Genomic DNA, 20,440 nt, shown 5'->3' on the forward strand with positions numbered 1-20,440 from the left:
GACCGCCAGCAGCAGGAGAGGAGAGAATCACGAGGCGAAACGTGCGGGGGAACCGGCGTCCGTTAAAGTACGGGGTGCAAGAGGCGATGCAGAGGCGACGGGAGCGGGTTGTGTGTGTGTTGTGTGTCTCACACCTGCGCTTGCTTTCCGCAGCGCTGACCGGCCTTTGCCATTAACCCGGCCGGCGCCCTGCCCCGCCGCGGGCCCTGCCGCCGCGGCCGTGGGGCCGGTGTGCCGTACAGGTGGTTACCCCGGCTGCGTACACTTGTTTTTCACGGTGCACCGTGCACTTAACGGCTCAGCGGGACCTGCAATTTCATACCTCTCACGGGGCCGGGGGGTGGTTTGCATGTGCTTTTCTGTGTTGGGGCTCATATGGTCTCAATTACCAGTTGATGGCAACGCCAGGCCCGAGGCCTTTCGCATGTTTGTCCTGTGAGAAAGATCTGGAAGAGCCGACATCTGGTTTTGATTGCTGCAATTGCAGGTTGATAGAATAAACGCAGGCTGAGGTGGGTGGGTTTTCCTTCCGGCCCCTTCCAGGCCGGGCTGGTAATGCGCTTCGCTGGCGGGGCTGCTCTTTTCATCAGCCCCCGCGCCCCGCTCCTCTTCCTCTCCCCCCGCTCACCCACAGCAACATGTGGCCAAAATTAAGGACCTGCCGTTTGAAAAGTGCCCTTCTGCTGGAAACCTGGAACAGGTCAGCCCACGGAAAGGGGGTTATGCTCCTCGTGCATATGAAAGTACGGAATTTTTTTTTTTTTTTTTTTTTTACTAAAAGCTGGGGAAATTCATCCCTAGCCAGGCAGAGCGGTCGCTGGTCTGATGGCAGAGCTGGGAGGAATGAGGGCAGCAGCCTACTGTGTCCCTCAAGTGGTTGTAAAGGAGTGAATAGTGATTTTTTTAGAATTTTTTTAATATTTAATTATTTCAGTGTCGCTGATGAGAGCGTTTCTCTCTGCATGGTCTGGCTGGGGACGCTGCCGCTGCCCAGGGCGGTGCCGTCCTCGGCACGCACCCGTCTGCTGGGGTCTCGCGTTCAGCCCGCTGCGGACGCGGAGCTCCGGGGCCGCAGCGCCAGCGGCAGCCTCGCCTGGGAGGCAGCTGCGGGCAGCCCCGCTCGTAGGAGCGCGAAACAAGAAAGTTGTAATGCCGGAGAACGCAAACAGCTCGCCTGTGTTCCGCCCAGTTAGCAGAGGCCGACGGGCACCAGCGCGGCCGGTGCGGCGGGCTCGGGGACTCCTGCAAGGAGCGCGGTCTGTGCGGTCAGGTGCTCGCTTACAGAGCTTTTCGCTCTGTGCGGAGCTGACACCCGCCAGTGCAGGGCAGCTTGTGCCAGCGAGCAGGTTTATTCCTCCTGACCGCTCTGATAGCCGGTACGCTTTGCCGTTGGGTAATGCGCTTCCAATTTAATAACCGTTCTCTTTGAGATCTTAATTTTAAAGGAGTTTCACCATGTATTTTGAAGTCTTTGGACTGCTGATTGATGGGTTTACTCTCTTCACAAATGTTTCCTTATAGGAGGTACCTGTTTAAGTGGGTTGCTCTGTATACAGAAATACACTGCTCTCAGTATCGCAATTGTATTTTACAGCCTATGCTTTACATTTGTGCCGTGCGTGCCAGGTGATAGATTTTTCCTAATTTCACCTCGCATGCGAAGGCCGGGATGGGGCTTGCGGAGCCCCGCTGCACCGATGCAGCCGTCGCACGAGAGGGATGCCCTCCTGTCCAGCCTGCCTCGCGCAGAGCATCTCCTGAGCGGGAAAATGGAGACACGTTTCACTTTGAGGGGGAATTAGAAATCTTCTGGCAGCGGTGTAGCCAGCGCCTGCGAGCAGAGGAGAGGCGGAGGGAGTTGAGAAGAGCCGAGACGGAAGGGGAAAAGACAATCTCTCACGTCTCCTTGCTCGGGCTGGGTTTCCAAACACCTGCGGCCAGCTGCCCCCAACCAGCCTGGTGGGAAGGCCGCGGTGGGTCAGGGAGATGCCTGCCCCGCAGCGCCTTGACACTGGACACATCTCCCGGTGCTTGGCGAGCGCATGCATCCCCGCTGGCGACGCCTGCGAGGGGCAGCCGCATCCCTGACCCGTGGAGCTGGGGTTGCTCACCCCCAGCCCGCCGCCAGCACCTACCAGCACACCTCCAGTTCACTCCGCAGCTAACGTTATGACTTACTAGCAGACATTTCCGAGGCCGTTTGTCCTTTATTTGGTAGACTCCGGATCCCCAAGGCTTGAGCACGGCCCCATGGGCCGAGCGCAAGCGCATGGTCCATCCAGCCCGCGAGCACCCAGGGGGGTTGGGGCAGTGCTCGCTGGGGCTCTGGAATACTGAGAAATGAAAGATGCTGGAAACGTCTTCCCAGGACAGCGAGCTTTCCGGAAGAATTGAAGAAGAAAAGGTGTTTGGAACTTGCAGGCAGGCTCCCAAAAATGGCAACAATGTGATAATTTTTTCATCGTGTCATATTACAGAATGGTGTGTTTTTCCCAGATCATTATTCATCATCTCCTCAAACCTCCCAGCATGAGTCAGAGTGATTTTCTAAATTCAGGCTCTCTTTAAGAATATTAACATCTTTAAATCTATAATATATTTTCTGTCAAATCAGAAAGTCACTCGTACACATCTGCGGTTTACTCTCTTTTGCCTTTCTGGAGATAGCATATTACCATTTTTACCAGTGCCATAAATTGAACCTGTTGTACTTTCACTATCCTGAGTGAAGTTATTGGGTTGTTTTCTTTATCAACAGTTACTCGTGATAATTTATGTCTCTGTTTAAGTGGGATTATCGGCGCAATTCCCTCTTTGTAAAATTACCTGGCAAACATTTTTGGACAGATCGTTAATGTGATTAAATAATACACTTCTTGCTTTTTTCAAGCACTGCTTTGTGGAAGAATGACAAAAAGACGGGGGCCAGTCAGAATATTGTTCATCCAGTTACTCTCCTACACCCTCTTTTTTGCCTGTTGAAAATACTGCAGTCTCGATGAAACAGAGGGAGACAAATCTGGAGACTTCTTCACATTTCAACATGAGAGGAATCTCCATGTGTGCTCTTAGCTAATGTCGTGATAACATGAGAATCCCACTGCGATAAAAATCTGAAAATAATGAATATTTATGTTGAGTGACGCTTCTTCAGGAAATGCATGCTTTTTTTTGAAAAAGCTACCTTATATCTTCTCAAATTCTTCCTGTGACTGAGCCTGTCACAGCAAAATGAGTTAATTTGCTTCAGCCCAGTGGCTTTCGCTGTGTGAAAATTCAGCTGTAAAACCAACAGAAGAATAAATCAAGTCTCTGTTTTCAGCGAGGAGGAGTTACACCCAGTTACATGACACTTTGTAAGCTGGCATTTACTTTGGCCGCTTTTCCTGTCGTTTTGCGACGGCCAGCCTCCGTCCGCCCTGCCCTGCTCCTCCCGATGCTCTGCGTTCCTTCCCTTCTCCACCTCCAAGCTGACCTGCGTGCCCAGCAGCGCCCGGGCTGGCGCGCGCCGCAGCCTCCGTCCCGTGTCTTTGTGCCACCGCCAAGAGCAGTTCGGGACGACCCCCAAGGGCGTCTGACCCGGGCTGAACTGCCGCCTCCTCCTGGCGTCGCTAACGGGGAGGCTGGATTGCAGCTGCAGGCAGGTGAGACCCAGGCAGCACCCTGCCTCTGCACCGGCATCCCCGGCCAGCGCCGCAGCTTCGACCGCCGCGCGCCGCCGCGCTTTTCTGTAAGTCCGTTGGAGCGCCGGCTGTACCGGTTGTGGTTGTTTCTGAAGCGTGTTCCTGTCGAGCCCCGTCGGCGGGGGGGGTGGTTGCAGTTCGGGTGCCCGCCTTGGAGTCGCCGACCCCGCAGCTTTGCAGTTCAGTTGGACAACAAGCGACGAAGCAAAACAAACTCATAAATTAGGGAGTAAGTCATCGAGAGGCATAAAATCCATACTTGTTTTCTTTACGGTGCGTACGGGGAGCTGTCAGACGTTTATAACTCACGCTCTGCAGGTACTGCAGAAAGCTGAGGTGCAAAGCCAAATTTCCATCAGCGGGAGGGGGCCCTTTCCAGGCGTAAGTTTGGTTGAGCTGGAGTCACGTCTGAAAGCAGTTAGGCTGGGTGGCTGCAGGATTATAGGAAAAAACAGGCATTGGGTTGAGACGAAGGTATGTCGTCGTGAGCAGGAGGGCTGGGCTGCGTGGGGACAGGTGGAGGACGAGGGACGTCCCCGCCCTGGGGCGGGGGAGAGAGGTGCCGGTCGCTCCTGAAGTAGCAGGAGTGATCACAGGGGACACGGAAGGGATTTTCTTCATCTCTGTCAAGCCAAGGCCCATCGTATTTTTCCCAGGTAGCCGCTCTTACCGCACAGTAGCTGGGATGCACTGGAATCATTGCCTCACTGATGAGGTCATCTGCTAGGTGGTCACCTTTCCCTTGGGAAACCTGCCTGGCAGTCAGAGCACTTTGGGGGATAGCTGTAACTGCGTCTGACCTCGTCACTGTACGAGTTAAAAACACATAGTTTTGCCTGGTTTTCCTCTGAAATGCGCATCAGACTTTACGTAAGCCTGGTGACCTCGAGCGCAGCAGGTAGGGCACAGCTGGGGTCTGCTTAGACAAGGGCAAGGGCAAGAGGGGCAGTGGCTCTCACGGGTCGGTGGCATGGGTGTCCTGTGCCCGGACAGGGTGGTGCTGGAGGGGTGGGGCAGGGCGTGGCGGCCACTGCCGCCCTTCCCAGGAGACCCTCCCCGCTCCTTGGGTGGAGCCCGGAGAGAAAACCCCGAGCCAGGCCGTGGCATGCCGTGTGAAAGGCCCCGAGCTGTTCAATATACCGTGATACAGCAGCGTAGAGAAATTCCTGTACGTTAAACACAGGGGTGCAGCAAAGCTGTTCTTGGAGGGCACCCGTTACGCCTCCGCAAGACGTGTCGGAGCACGCACGCCGCTTTCTTTGCAAGCGCAAGAAGTGCCCGATGCGTGCTTTATTCTTTTAACATATTTAACATAATATTCTTATTTTAACACAAGCAGCCGGCGTGCTGCCTTTGCTGTCCTTGCTGCTTTCCAACCTCTGTGCTCCTTTGCACTCTCTCTGGGCGCTGGGCATATTCAAGCACCCCTTTTTTTACCCCTACCTGCCCATCTTTAATCTTTCAGCGTTAAGTCTAGGTTGCCCAGGGAGGTGGTCGATGCCCCATCCCTGGAAGCATCCCAGGTCAGGCTGGACGGGGCTCTGAGCACCCTGATCCAGTTGAAGATGTCCCTGCTCACGGCAGGGGGGTTGGATGAGATGGCCTTGAAAGGTCCCTTCCCACCCAAACCATCCTGTGATTCCATGATTCTATGATTCAGATATCTTTTCCAAAAACCTCTGCAGTTTCTGTAGGGTTGTTTTCTGATAAATGCAGAACTTGCATGAAACGTTTTTGGAGCCGGTGCAGGAACTGCTGTGGGAGAGGGCAGGGTTCGGAAGGCATGTTTGGGGAAGGCGTCCCCTTACCCTTCCACTGACAGAGTGTAAAGGTTTGGGCTGACTGATACTTCCCACAGCTCTCCTTCATCCCGTCTTTCAGGATTTTCAAAAAGCCTCTTGCCTGTGTCCCCAACCTCCCCTCCCTTGGCTAAATCACAGCACTTGTCTGTACAAGATGTGGAGGGGCTGAGGTCCAGAGGGACTTTCCCCCGGCCCCAGGTTGAAACCATCACTGACAGCCCAGGCCAGCTTGCTTTCTGCCTCCTCAAGGGAGAGCTGGTCTGAAAACAGCGATGCTGAAGGTGCTGATACTGTAACTAATATCATAACTAATAAATAAGGTGAGACTTTGGGCTGTCACAGCTCGCAGCCGGTGCCTGCCCTGACTGATGGGTGCAGGGACTGATCCTGGGGCGGTGGGACTCTGCCCAGTCCCTCGCTGTCACGGCAGAGGCTGGGACGGCGGTGCCCGGCGAGAGCACGCGGCAGCCCCACCCCAAAATCACAGCCCGGCAAGAGCACGCCCAAGAGCTGGGAGCCTGGCCAGGGCCGGCCCTGCCCGCCCCGTGCGGGCAGGCAGGCAGCAGCGTTTGGCCATTGCTTGTTGGGTATTTGTACCCTTTCTGTGGCCACACAGGTAGCAATGTGACGCCAGCGGAGGGCCGCCGGCGGTGTCGGCGTCCCACCCCGTGTCTCCCGCTCGGCAGCACGGGCTGTTGGCTTCGCCAGGGGTTGGTTTGGCCAGTTGGGTGCAGGGCCACCTTGCCTCTTCTTGTACCCATCCAAACAGTCTTCAGGCTTTGCTGGGGCTCGCTCCTGGCCGCTCTGCCACAGCCGTGCGGCATTTCTCCTTCTCCTGAGCGCCCAACGCCGAGCACCCCAAACCCACGTCGGTCTCAACTGAGGCATAAAAAAATTTAGCTGTACTGAAGCCTTTTTTTTGGCTTTCCCTTGGAATGTCAGGCTTGTCCCGGACGCTGAGCTGCTCTGCACCCTGACCGCACGGGTGACGTTTAGGCTCGCGAAGCCCGGAGAGCTGCTGTGCCGCCCGGGGACGCGATGCCAGGCTGCCCGGCCCCGTCCCGTGGCCCCACTTCTCGCTTGGGCTCGGGGGACACAGGGAAGCTACTCGGCATCCCGCAGCCCTCGGCCTTGTGCTCCCTGTTTTTTGGGTTTGGTGTTTTTTTGTTTTTTAAATGAGGCCTTTGCTCCCCCTGCCCTGGCCGGGGATGCCGGCAGCGGAGAGCCGGGCGCTCTTCCCAGCCCCGCCGGCGGCCGTGCTTCGCTGGTGGATTTCTCTTCCCTTTCGCCGTGACCTGCGAACGCCGGAGCAGGCGCTCTGCCAATTTTGTGATCTGCTGCCTGCTTCAAAATGGAGGCAGGAAGGTATCCATTTTCATCAAGGAGATGACAGTGCTTCAGTCTTCCTGACCATCTGGAGAGAGGCACCTCCAGCGCAGAAACAAAGCGCGGTGGAATATAGAGAGCATATAGGCAGAGGGAGCGAACTGCACTGTAAATAATAAATTACGCTTATCAGCCCCGACTGGTTTTGGGTTTGTTTTTTTTTTTTTATTTGGTTCAGTTTTGTTTTTAAATGCTGTCCTGGTTGAACTAAAATAAAGCAAGGAATACAGCGGATGTTTGCTAAAAGGCAAGTGGCGGAAAGCTCTGGTGTATTAGTAAACAAATATAAGTAAATGAGTGTTTTGGCACATGCACTAACTTTATTGCACAGACAAATATAATAAGTCCTAACAAAGGAGGAATTTTTCCCCTGATGCGTACACATGCTGTGTTGGTGGTCTTGTGTAGATCCAGGTTTTTAATAGTCCTTTCAAGCTTCTCTGGAAAGAGCTTGATCCATGGGAATTTAATATCCCAAGATATGTTTGTAATTTTCAGTGTTCTTGATAATGCTGTTTTTCTAAATTTCATTTCTAGTTTGAGAAATAAAGTTTTTTACTTCCTTGCAGTGCTTTCAGTTTTGTTCTTAAGTGGGTAAAATCTGTACGCTTTCCTATGAGAAAAATCAGCGTTGTTTCAAGTTCCTGTTTATTTTAAGCTCTGTAATGCTCTAGGAAGAACATATGTACATCTGTTTGTTCATTTTATTTACAGAAATACATAGTTTGACAAATACCTTGCAAATATCCTTGTTTAAAGCTGGAAAATGTCAGGCTGGAGTTTCTTTTGAAGCTTAAAATTTATTTTCCAGTCACACGTATACTCAGCTTTTTGTGTTCTGAGAGAAGAATTATGTGGTGTTGTGAACTGATTTATACTGAGCAAGGTAAAAACTCAATATTTCTTTCCTGCTTCCTGCTAAAGGCATACTAAATTAGTCTTCTTTTCCTTAGGTTTATGCCCCGTCAGCAAGCACTGCCGACTACAATAGGGATTCACCAGGTTATCCATCCTCAAAACCAGCAGCCAGCACTTTTCCTAGCTCCTTCTTCATGCAAGGTAAGACACTGCTTTCAAAAGGAAATCTGTTTTGCATACATTTTCTGTGTTTGTATTTTGGTTTATATGTAGTCGAGACACGCTGGAATATCATCTTGTGGTCTGTAACATTACCATTAAAATGAAGACCTGAACGTCTTCGTTTGTCCATTATGCCTCTGAACATCTTGTTTTGATCCTGCAGCGAAGCAGCATGATGAATAACTTGCCAGCCTCTTATCACCTGAGGTTCTTGAAGCATTTTTTTCCAGCATGTGTGTGTGCACATATCTTATGCATATACTAAATGCACACAAATTTGGGCATGTACTTCGTGCATTGTCGTTTTATGTTAATGAGAAAGATTTTGTCTTTCGTAAAGTAAACAGTGCTACAAGTATGTCTGTTTGCATGCATATGGAATAAGAGAAACCTTTTTAAAATGAAGCCGTTGTTCTCACTGCAGGATGGGTTAATAGTTTTCACGTATTTTCTGCTACCATGTTGTATTTCTCACAATGATTACCTGCAAGGACAAGGAAATTCGGTATAATTTAGCAAATAAGATTCCTAGAGTTTGGAAAGATCCACACACAATTAGGGTGCTCATCTTTTGCCACATTTAGGGCAAAACATTCAGCTTTTAAACACTTGTACATATATTTTGCTTCAGGCTAAGTAAAGGGTAAAGAGATCCATTTAATTCAGCAGGACTGCTAGGCTCAAGTATTTGCAGGGCAAGGGATCGGATTTTATTCTATGTACATATATATACACTTTCCAATTCCCACCCTTGGGAAAAAAACAAAACAAAAGAAAAAACCAATGCGTTTTCATGTCCCTGCCACCTGAAGGTCATGGGCGCCACTCAGCATCCCCAGGGATGGCTCAGCTCCCGGCCTCAGGGTGACGGGGCCGTCTCCTGCGGAGCTTTGCCACCTCTCCAGCTCTTCGTGCGAGGACGCTCATGTCTGGCTTTCCGTGAGGCAGCCCCCACGGGAGGACGAGCTGGCTGCGGCCGAAGGAGCTGCAGCAGGCAGGACCAGCAGGGCTGCGGGCAGGAGGGACTACTGCACCCTCCTGCCCCGGGTCCGGGGCTGGAGCGCTGCAGGGGGGTTTTGCTGGTCCTGCCCCAGCTCTGGTGGGCCCTCGTGGGAGGGAAGAGGACATCATTTGGAGCACTGACCCCTGTGGTCACCTCCTGTGGTGGGGGATCCGCATCTGGACCGTTTCCTGAGCAGTGGAAAGTACAGGCCATGACTGAAAAGAAAACGGTGTTCTTGGCTTGAAATGAGAATAAATACCACCCAAAGAGCAACCTGCTGTGAAACTCCTATAGCGTTATAAAGCTGGGGATTAATAGGGTTCTAATGATATCAAATATTTACCCTTTGTAGTGCTTAGCCGTTCTGCGGTTTTAAATGTTATCTTCGCACAGTTTCGTATTGAAGACATAAATCTGAGTTAAATGACTGTTCAAACAGCTATGGGAAGGTGTGCTGGAAGTGCTGCTGCTGCCAGGGTGTTTGAAGTGTATAAATAAGGCAGGCCTGTAGGTGAGACACAATAATTTTTTACTTGACCAAGTCCTGTAGTTTGAAAAAGCCGGCAACTTTTCCAGCTCACGTGCCCGTCTTTCGGGTCTGCTGATCGTTATGGAAAAGTTACCTTTTTTAAAACTTTTTTTTTGTTGTTAAGACATGGGCATTCTTCCAGTAGAAAATACATTTCACCACATTATTATAATTCCATTTTGGCATGTCTGGTTAAATGCAAAATATGCAAGCCACTGTTTCACTTGATAAAATCTGGGGATTTTATCAGTGCACATTATACCTCGGCAGCGAGCTGGCCTGAAGGATGAATGTTGTGCTTAGAGGAGGTGCGGAGACACAAGCTGAGAAATCCCTAGAAGGAGAAACCATACAAGTGGCACTGCTCTCTTTAAACAAACAAAAAGCAGCAATGAAACAAGTCAGAAAACTTTCTGGATGTGGAAACATTCAAAGTTCGGGAATTACCCAATTATTTACCAGGTTGAGAATCTGCAAAGCTCATCAGCCCATCTTCTGTAGGCTGCAGTGTATTCCATCTCCCATAAAATTTGTTATAACAGAGTTTAAATCCTTGAGTCTATGGTACCGGAGCAGGAATAAAGCAGCAGGAGACTTCCAGGCCGAACTGATGTGGCTGTAGTGCAGCATTGCAGTATGCGCCGTTGCCGAGTTCAGCTTCGTTTTTACTAAAGCACGTGGCTTTCTGCTGCAGCGGCGCAGCTCTGTAGCCGCACTGAGGTCGTTAGGATGGAGTTTGCAGCGGGACGAAGCCGTCGGTTCTGCAGGGTCTGGCACCGGCGGCCAGCAGTGTTTCCCTCCTGTGTTACAGATGGCCATCACAGCAGCGACCCGTGGAGCTCCTCCAGCGGGATGAACCAGCCCGGGTACGGGGGCATGCTGGGCAACTCTTCTCACATCCCCCAGTCCAGCAGCTACTGCAGCCTGCACCCGCACGACCGCTTGGTAAGGCGCGGGGAGGGGTGCGCGGCGCGGGGGGCGCGGCTTGCGGCGGTCGGCACGTCGCACCTACCCGCTCGCGGCATGGGCGCGTCTTCCGGTTGTGCCGCTAAAGCGTTCTCCGCGCGCCGTTGTGTGTTCCCAACTCTGCAAAAACGAGCTTGAGAAACCTGGGACAGCTTTGGCTCGAAGATTTTATTCGGGCTGTGCTGGGAGAAGGGGAGTGTGAAGCCGAAGGGCAGCGCGGGCTGGGAAGCCCCTGGGAGCGGAGGTGGCTGCCTCTGCCGCTGGGAGGATGGCGATGAGGTCCTGCCGCAGCTTCGCCCTGTGCGCGGCACCTCTGTGCAGAACCCCTCCTAGTGCCACTGGGAAGCGAAAAGAGGAGGAAAAAAATTGCCGCGTAGACTGTTCCTTCAGCTGAAGTTGCAAGAAGAGGGTTGAGCCCATGTTCGTAGCCCCGGCTCCTTTTGCGGCCGCCGGCCTGCCGATGAGCTGCGCTCGCCCATGCTTTGTGGTGTTTATAATTTATGGCAGTCGGTGTCCTTTGCTGGTCTGAGTTTATAGATAACTACCTAGCATCAATTTTCTGCTTTAAAGAAGAGAGGCTTTTTTATTTCCTCCAGTACATCCTGATCTCTCGCAAGAGGAAGTTGCTGGGACTGATTCCATCTATTGTATTGGAACAGAATAAAATTGGAATTCAATCTGATCTGAGTACAGCTTAGGGGATATTCTCCTGATATCATGGCTGATTTGAATATGTAGAAATAACATTGGGTTCCATCAATTCAGTTTCTTGGTTTTGTTTTTAAGTAGGATGTAAAGAAATGAACAGGCAGCTAAAGTGAAGTAACGTTTTTCTATTCTGTACCTATAATTCTCTTTCTTGAAGACTGTTAAAAGGAAGAGCAATGAGCAAGACTGGTTTTAAGGGAGGAGGGAGTCTTGCTGTAAAGTCTTGCAGAACCATCTTTTGAGGGATAAGAATTAAACTCGCTCTCGCAAACTGAAAATTAATTTGCAAAACAAATCTTTTAAAGTCTCACGTTTAATGAGTTTAGCACACTGCTATGTAAAATTAATAGGAAGTCAAAAGCAAAAGAAATTGCCTCAAAAACTGCTTAATCATGTTCTTATAAAAGGCATAATTAAGTCACTAAGCAAACTTAACGTTGCTCTGAAGTGACAAGCATGTATAATAAAAATTGAGCATAACTTTTAAAACCCAATTTACTCTAATTTGATATCTACACTGGTGCTCATCCATCAGCATTAGGTGGCTTTTCATCATATCAGCTCAGGGTAGAGGTAAGACAGCTGAGTGCCTTCATGGGGCAAGTCTGAAAACATTTTGGCATTTGTTTGCCTCGATTCTGAATTTCTTGGGTTTGTAACATGTAGGGGTTCTTATGAAGAGCGAAAATATTTCTGCAATGTAAAATGGGTAGGGACGTTCCACCTAAACTCCCCCCGATATTTTTTTTCTATGTAGGCATTATTATTTATCAGAGATAGTGAGGACCACTGATACCAGTCCGAGTTGTAGGTGTTCAGTGCTGACGATGCTCATATTAATCATTTATTATGTGTGTCTGGACTGGCAGAGCCTTCTATCTTTTAGGTAGCACTGGGACAGAAGGGAGGTAGGGATACTCTAAATGAACTCCGCGTAGTTTCTGCCGGAGCACCGGTGAGAGGTCAGCAGTTTGTGCTCAGCTGGCGCGTCCATGAGCGGTCGGCTTGTCAAGGAAAGTTTGAGCGATTTCGGTTCAGTTCCCTGCAAATGTCCTTAACTTCTCAGTGACCTGTAGAGAAAATGCATATAGCAAAAGAAAGAAAGGAAAGCTGCTGTTCGCTACTTTTACTTTCTCAGGCATATCAGTGGTTTTCTAAACAGATGCATTGAATACAGAGAGCAGTTCTCCGCTAAGCTGTATTCAGATCCCATGTTTTTCCTAAAATGTTTGGCAATGGCGTTTTGATGTCACCCCCTGAGAAATGAGAAAATCCCAAACCACCACTTTGATACGTGTCATGGAGCAGCCGTTTAGCAGGGGAGATGGAGTCACTCGTGTTCAGACCATTCACCTAGGCAATCATTGTGATCATGTCTCCATCACATGAGAAATTCTGTTCAGCTTTGCTGTTTCAGCCGGTTGGGTTTGGGGCTGAAGTCCTGGAGTGGTTTATATTGAGTCAAAGCCTGAAAATGTTATTCAGACCTCAGTCAGAGTTGATGGTCATTTTGCCACGGTTAAGAAAAGTAGATTTGGGCTATGTTGTTTACATTCTTTAAGATAACTTTACAGTATGCAGTTACTTGTCACTTAATTACAAGAAATCCTGTAAAAGTAATTAAAAAATACAAATGAAGGGAAGGATGCTTTCAGCCAGCTTACTGTGAACCACCTACAGAGGCAGAGGATGTGGAGATGATCTTGCTCTAACACTGCCTTGATCCTGGGCCAGGTACTGCCATGTGTCTCCAGCTACCCGTGTTTCTAAGGAGTCTCCAAAACCTAGAGGTCTTCTGCAGGACCTCTTCTCTGCTGAGGGCAGTGCTGTGATGGAGATAAAAGCTGGGCATGTTCTAGGACCTGTCTGCACACGGTGTCTTACACCGATAAAGAAAAGACTTTTCAGCAGTGACAGACAGCACTGATGCAAGCCAGGTTTATAGTAACGCCGGTTCAGCAAAACATCTGGCCACAGCTATGTTGTGTCACAGTAAGGACGGTTTGTGTGATCTGGCCATATAGCTGCCGAAGTCTTCTGTGTGCTGCCCAGACACTTGGCCCACGCTTGTTTGGGGAGCTTGATCCATCGCATCTTTGATCATGTCACACAGAGACACTGCAATGGGAGGGAAAACTGATCCAGTTGGTTACCTGGGGTGCCACTGTGTTTCCTTATGGCACGTTTTGTAGTGCCAGCTGTGCACATCTTGTAGTCAGATCTTGTTTTTAATGTCAAAAGCAGTTACGAGGTTTCTGCCACTTCCCTTGGAAGGCTTCTCCTCCAGCCAATAGCTGTCCCTGTCAAAAGGTTTGCTTGATACATCACCTAACTTCTCTTTCTTAATTTCTTCTCATTACATCTCGATGGCACCGTCATTAGTTGTGAACAGTCCACTGTGGATATTTGTCTGTATCAGATAGGTGTATGCCATTGTCTCCTCCATGTCAAGAAGATGTCAAGTTAGGGTAGAAAAATATGCTCCCCGTTTAGTCTTAGGGCAGCATTCTGCTTTTCTCAGTTGGGTGAAGTACAACAGCACTTGGGACTGGGGCAACGTGAGCAGCCTGCTGCCTTCCATGGTCTCGATAGTTAAAATATTTCCGTTTTTTTTATCCTTTCTGCCACAGAGCTACCCATCACACTCCTCAGCAGACATCAATTCCAGTCTTCCTCCGATGTCCACCTTCCACCGCAGTGGCACAAATCATTACAGCGCGTCTTCTTGCACACCCCCTGCCAACGGGACGGACAGTATCATGGGTGAGTTGAGGTCGGGTGCTGCGGCTGCCGCCGAGGCTCTCCCTTTCCCTCCTGTCTCCCCTCGCATCTGCTTCAGCGCACTGAGCTAGCGCCAAAGAGCTGACATCAGGGTGGATGGTATGTCCCAGTGTGCAGAAGAACTAGCTTCTTAGTTCAGCAGGGACAGAGAGATAGCGAGAATATCATGGAAATAAGTACCTCATAGTTGACCTTCACCTCCTTTGCTCATGCATTTTACTGCTACTACTTCTTTTTGTGAATTAAATATGACTACAGCAAAGCACTTTGCTTCAGAGTTTGTACGGCAGACATTGCACCAGCTAAGTGCCTGACCCCACTGGTTTTGAAGTTTGATGTTACTGTCCTTAGTGATTTAATCGCCTGCAGTGATGTGTGAGGCGATACTTCTGTATCGCGATGTTCATCCCCTTCAATTCTTTGCTGGGTTTCCACGTGGTGTGGGGGAAGCGGCGATGGCAGCGTGTCCCTGTAAGGGAGAGAGCCGCCTCTGACGTCGCTGAGAGTGACTCCGTAAATTAAGAGCATACCTCTGTATACTTAAATATTTGGCAAATACCGGTTCGTACTTAAATACAGGAAATAAAAAAATACTGCTTTGCCTATATCTCAAAGAGCAAATAAAGCTAATTAAATAATTGGTAAATAGGGAACACATCGCTGGACACATGTTTCGGATTACACACATGATTCTGTATTGAATGACTGCGAGCAGGACTAATGCAGTAAGAATGGAGGGTGGGTTCAAACATTAACACATGGGCATCATATTTTTCAAGGTCTCTGAACAAAGAAGAAACTGAATACAGTCTCTTCTTAATTTGTCACTGTCTGAGAAAAACGTATCCCATTTCAGGATAGCGTTTCTGTGCCCAATCTTGCCATTCCATCGAGAGTTCTTCCTTTACCATCTATTGCTGCTTCTGTGCGTGTGACATAGGAAAATCGCGCTCTCCTTCTCCCTCAAAAGAAGTCTAACAGAGTCCAGTTTAATTCAGCTGTCTTTACACCAGTTATGCAGAAGCCTTACAGATAACATTTAGGGATGCAAAGTCTTGCAGAGGGTTGTAAACAGGTAGGAGTGCAAATGTGGTCTCCTGCCCCTGTGCCTCAGAGCCACCCAGAAAAGTGCCTAATTTTCCCGTGTAAAAAACACATCCAGATTTCCATCTGGATTCATCTTCTGAAAAACCCAGTGTGTGAATCAGAAGAGCAACAGTACAAACATGCAGATTTTTTTAGCAGCTGTAAATATTCAACAAGTAGTAATGTTGGGCTATGTCTGAGCTGAGGGTTGCAAAAGCATTTCTTGGATCTGGATGCAAGTCCTATTTTCCTGCTAAACCAGTGAACCTCCCCTGAAGTCTGGGCACACGCTGTCTTTTCCCTGATTTTCCCGAGAAAGCTGTTGGAGCTGGCCCAGCCAGGAGCCGACGTGCCTCCATCCCGGTCCCCGCTGGCATAGCCACGCCATGCCGTCCCCGCGCGGGGACACAGACCACAGTGAGCCGGGCTCGGGCAGATCAGCTGCATTCCCCGGTGGTCGTGCAGCTCTGAGAGGCAGCAGGGAGAAAATCCTTTCAGGGGGCTACAGGACGGCATTGGCAGTGGTTGATTTTATGCCAAGTGTTGGCTTTTTCTCTTCAAAGGTCTGAAGCGGTGCAGTGTTTAAGCAACCAGTTATGGAGATAGAGCGCCTTTAGCGTACGCCGTACGAGTCTATCGTATCCATCTGATGCATGTATTAATCCCGCTCGCTGCTTTCACTTCTAATGACATGTTGTTTGTATGACATTATGCACTGTGACACGCAGCTTTTCCAGGAGAAACATTATGTGCATTTCCCCTTGAGGCACTGGTTTCACAGTAATTTTATTACCAGAGCAGTCACATAATACTGCACTGTATATTTTACAAGAATGTTAAGCTTCCAGTTACAGGAGGGTGGTGAACTGTCGCACAGCATAAGAAGAATATGACTTCTATCCAGCAATGTCACTTCCTCATAATTTGGGAAGATCATCAGCTGTGAATACCGAGATGGTGCAAGTTTTTCCACTCTTCCTAACATAGAAACATAATTTCCAGTCTGCTGTTTTAGAAAGCACTATTCCATCAGAACAGCGTGAGTTTGTACTAGAATCTAAACTATAAAAAGTCTGGCTGGAATTCTCTTATAGAAGGCTCCAGCCTATCGGTTACACTAGATGCTTTGCTAGATATAATTATACTCGCTGAGATACCAATTCCTGGAAGTTTATTCAATAATCTAAGATTTACAATCAGAATCCCACCAGAAGGATGTGAAAAGGCTGTACTTCATCATTCTGTCCCTTTGCCTTCCAGTGTAGAATTGTTCTTTGCAGAAACACGCTGAGAAAGTTTTAAGAGATTAACTGTAACAATAAACACGCTCTTCAACAGAGTTAGAATCAATCCATCAAAAGGTTGCAGTCTTTCACGATGTCTTCAGTACATTAATAGTCTTCTGAGGGAGGGAATAGCTCACAAGTAAAAGCAACAAGCTTTTGCGGTGCGTTTTCAAGCCCTGTTTTATAGTCCTGTTCCCAAGTTATCTTTGATTCTACATCATGCCAAAATTTGCTGATGCTTTGTGTCGGTGGAGAGCTGCCTTCTCAAGGGGGGATGCCCGCGTTCAGGCTCACATGTGCATGGCTGTATTCTCTAATAACATAAGTACATGTAGAGGAAACAAAGACTAGCATAGGTAGATAAGAAATGCCTTACTGCTGCAGACGAGTGGTCCATCTAGCTTAGCATTCAGTGGCAAAATGTGATCCTGGCCATTTCTGCAGCTCCTGCCCTTCATACTGTCCCAGCACCCAGGTCTGTCATGCCGGTGAGGTTAGAGGGGACATCCCTGCCTGGTTCTTTGAGCACCCATTTGTGGACCTGTTGTCCCTGCAATCATCTAATACCCTTTGAACCTGCGGAAACTCTCTGCTTGCCCAACTTTCCCTGGCTGCGTGCTCACTACCTGCTGTGTGGAGATGGACTTCGCTTACCTGTTTTAATTTCTTTTCCTGGAAGTTTCATCATGTGTTCACTTGCTCTTGCCTCAAACCTTTGTCCATCATTGATTAATTAATTGAAGCCTTTCTTGAAGTCTGGGTTTGCCTATTTCATTCAATTAAAGCCCAGTGCAGAAATGTCTTGGATCAACTGCGCCCTTCCAGATCTGGGGGAGTTCCCTACTGTACCTTGCACTAAGTTGTCCAGTGTTTTGTGTAAGAACTTGAAAACATCTGTCCTTGTTCAGACTAAAAGCTCATCTATGAGACATTCCCGTCTCCAGCAAAGACTGTAAGGATTTCCTTGGGAGGAATATAAAAACAAAGTAAGCATATATATTTTCCCAGTCGTTCCAGCGCTGGGTGCAACGCTGAGTATTTAGGAAGCTTGAGTTCATTCTTCTCCATGAGGTGACCCAGCCTTTCCTGGAGGCTTGGCCTGGCACAGTGGTGTTACACATTTGTGAAACGGTGCTCCTCTGTCACTTTGATTCTGCTCCCTCAAGACCCAGCGTGGTCCTCCCTTCTTCTCACGTTGCTGTAAGCACCAGATGATAGCCTTTCTGCCCTGTTGCTTGGGTTTATGTAGCCTTCCCCGTATCCCAGTGTAGATTTTTGCAAGCTGGAGAATCCACATTATTGAGTTCATCTTCTAAAGGAGCCACCCTCTGCTTTTTCTGACTTCACTTCTTCAGTTCTGTAGAGCTTGATGCTCTTTCTTGATGGACTTACCAGATCTTTGCTCCTTACCCAAAATATATGTGTGTTGACAACTCATAGAGGGCCATAACAAGCTTCTGGGTTATCTCTGCTCTTCACCCAGTCATTGCTCGTTGTTGGGGTTTTCTTGAGGGCAGTGAGGGGTGGGTTCTGCTGCTTAACCATCAGCTCAGGTTGTCAGCTAATTACTCGCTGTAGCTCTAGGATTTCTCCTCTTCGTGGACTGCTTATTAGGTAACTGAGAGCTCACTTATGGCATAAGGCTTTTTTTGCCCCCATGTTTGTTGCCTGATATTTTTTATGTATGCATGGCATTTATTGGCCAGCAAGTTAGTGTTACAAGAGCTGCTCTTTACAAATAACATTATATTTTATTATTCTGAATCAAACGTCACAACCTCGGCGTATACCACGTCTTTTTCCAGGCCACGTATGTTGAACAGTACAGATCTGCACAACTGGGAATTTCCTGGTAATACTCCTCCCTTTTAAAGCTAACTGTTAATTCCTGCTCTTGTAGTCTCTCTTAATAATTTCTTAATCTGCAAGAACGTCCTCACTTCTCTGTTATCAGAAGACGGTTTAGTTCCTTTAAGAGCCTTCAGGAGTGGCTTTGGTGAAAGCTGAGAGTACAAATCTGTTATATTTACTGGATCTCCTGCATCAGTGTGCTCATCATGTTTTTGAAAGAATTTAGATTTGCAAAACATGTTGTCTTCCAAAAAAGCAGTGTTGGGTGTGCAATATGGTGTAATTGTCTCTATGTATATTGCTCTTTGTCATCTTTCCTAGTAAAGAAGTCAAGTTTAAAATCTGATGGCTCTTGAATTCACAGATCTTTGTTTTCAGTATTGGTTTTAATTTAATGTTAATGTTAAACATTTAATGTTTTTTACCTTCTTTACTTCAGAACTGGGTTGGTCTAAGCAGTTGGTTTACACTGCAGTTAGAAGTTGGACAATTTTGTGTTTGAGTTTCTTGAGAGCTCTTAGAAATGTCATTTGGCTCTTCTTTATTTTTCTTTTTGTTGATTTATTTTAAAGCCTTTACACTGACACTTCAGTTGGAGCCAATTTTTCTGACTAATCCCTTGTAAAATATCATCTGTCCCATGGCAAGGCAGATGAAAATAATCTGTTTAGCATTTTTTCTAGTACCCTTTTTTCCTTGAATTCTCCTGTTACTAGCATCCATCCATGATTGTGCCTATTTCTGATGGGCTTGAAAAAGCTTGTAATAATTGCTTTTAAGCCATTAAAATGGCTTTTTCACAGATTTTGTTGGGTTTTTTTAGTTTTACATGTAACTTGTGTTAAGTATTTGCTGAAAATCCTCCATCTTGCTCAACCTGAACATCGTATGGTTTTCTTCCAAAAGCTGAAGGGAAGTTCAGGAGCGCTTGTTAGATGTGAGGAAAGCCTTTTATTTAGGTAGGATCGATACCTGTTCTACGTTCTACGGGTTTTTTTGGAAAACCACCTGAGGATTGGTTTTACCCAGAGGTGACAGAGCGAGGCTTTAGACTGTCCGAGACCCTATGGTGATGACCCTCAAGTTATTTCAGAGTTCGTTCAGCCAGGGTTCGGCATGCTCTCCGCAGGTTACCTTGCGACCGTCCCTGCTGGGAAGATTTATAGGGCTGCTGTGAGAGCACCGTCCACGGATTTCATCAGATTACTCTTTGGCGCAGAGTGACAAATCTGATGCCAGCCGGGCTGGGCTGCAGTCCTTCTTTGCCGTGACCTTCCCGCCGGCCGCTCACGCACAAGGAGCGGGGTCTGCACAGACATGCTCTGAATATCTGCATCTGCCTTCACGATGCACGTCCCAGCCTTGTCCAGATACACTTTCTTGCTTTTTATATACATTTTCTTCCATTCTGGGTGCTGTTCTGGACACCAGTGGTGCTTTTCAGAGCTCGGGTAGATATCCTGACTGTTTAAACCTGAGAGTTGCAGTGCATACCGAAGCTGTCAGCTAAGCCCGTCCCTGCTCAGCCTTTGGGGCGTCAGCGGCTGTATTTAAATCGTGTTTCATTGAAGCCAGTGGTAAAGTGATGGATCAACAACTGTGCGATATTAATAGAAACAGTTGATTGTGTTCCATAGCTGTTCCCAATGTAAAGCAGCGCTGTACATTACCTTTCTCTGCAGTGATACCCTGGGTTAGTGTTTCCTATGTTCGAGGTCTCGTTCTTATTCCTGTAGTGCCCAGTCCTGGGATGATGTTAGTTTTGTCCCATTGCTCCCAAGATGTTTGGGCTCTTGCAGCAGATGAGAGCTTCTTGCTGTGTTTCTTATTAAGACTCTTATTTTTCTGTTCTTTCTTCAAATACAGCGTTTTCTTTAGTCACCTACAGATTTCAGTCGTGTCTCCTACATTACCGAAATGGCAGCTAAAGCAGCTAACAGTTCACATGTGAAACGGTTAGGGATGTAAGCTTGGTCTTTGCATACCTTAAAGCAATGACTTTCCCCATTGACCGGACATGACTGAAAAGAAAACACCTTTTTTGTTTGTTTGTTTTAATGGGTGGCTTTCAGTTTTTATACAGGGAGAGCAACGAATAATGATGGGAAGTTGCCTTCCCCATGTTACAAACCTCTACTGTATTGCTTTTCAAGCATCCCTTTCCCCGGGAAGCTCCCTCTTCTCTGTGAAATTGGACTTTGCACACTGCTGCCCATCCCTGAGGCTCTCCCTGTATGTTTTCCAGGCCTACCGCAGTAATTTGTCTTCAAAGTCTTTCA

General features: G+C 48.2%; 1 protein-coding gene across 10 annotated transcripts in view; it reads left to right on the plus strand.

Moving 5' to 3' along the window:
- The window catches only part of LOC309415078 (transcription factor 4), a gene marked incomplete at its 3' end in the record, with an annotated part of 234,114 nt that overhangs the window by 187,055 nt on the left and 26,619 nt on the right, over nucleotides 1–20,440 (plus strand). For all 10 annotated transcript variants that reach the window (XM_082012483.1, XM_082012485.1, XM_082012488.1 and 7 more), the window contains 3 exons: nucleotides 7,825–7,930; nucleotides 10,295–10,428; nucleotides 13,788–13,920. In XM_082012483.1, the coding sequence (XP_081868609.1) occupies nucleotides 7,825–7,930; nucleotides 10,295–10,428; nucleotides 13,788–13,920 (373 nt within the window). The remainder of the gene's footprint in view (nucleotides 1–7,824; nucleotides 7,931–10,294; nucleotides 10,429–13,787; nucleotides 13,921–20,440) is intronic.

Source organism: Phaethon aethereus (genome assembly GCF_964289735.1).
Source record: "Phaethon aethereus genome assembly, chromosome: W".
In the NCBI taxonomy this organism is placed as follows: Eukaryota; Metazoa; Chordata; class Aves; order Phaethontiformes; family Phaethontidae; genus Phaethon; species Phaethon aethereus.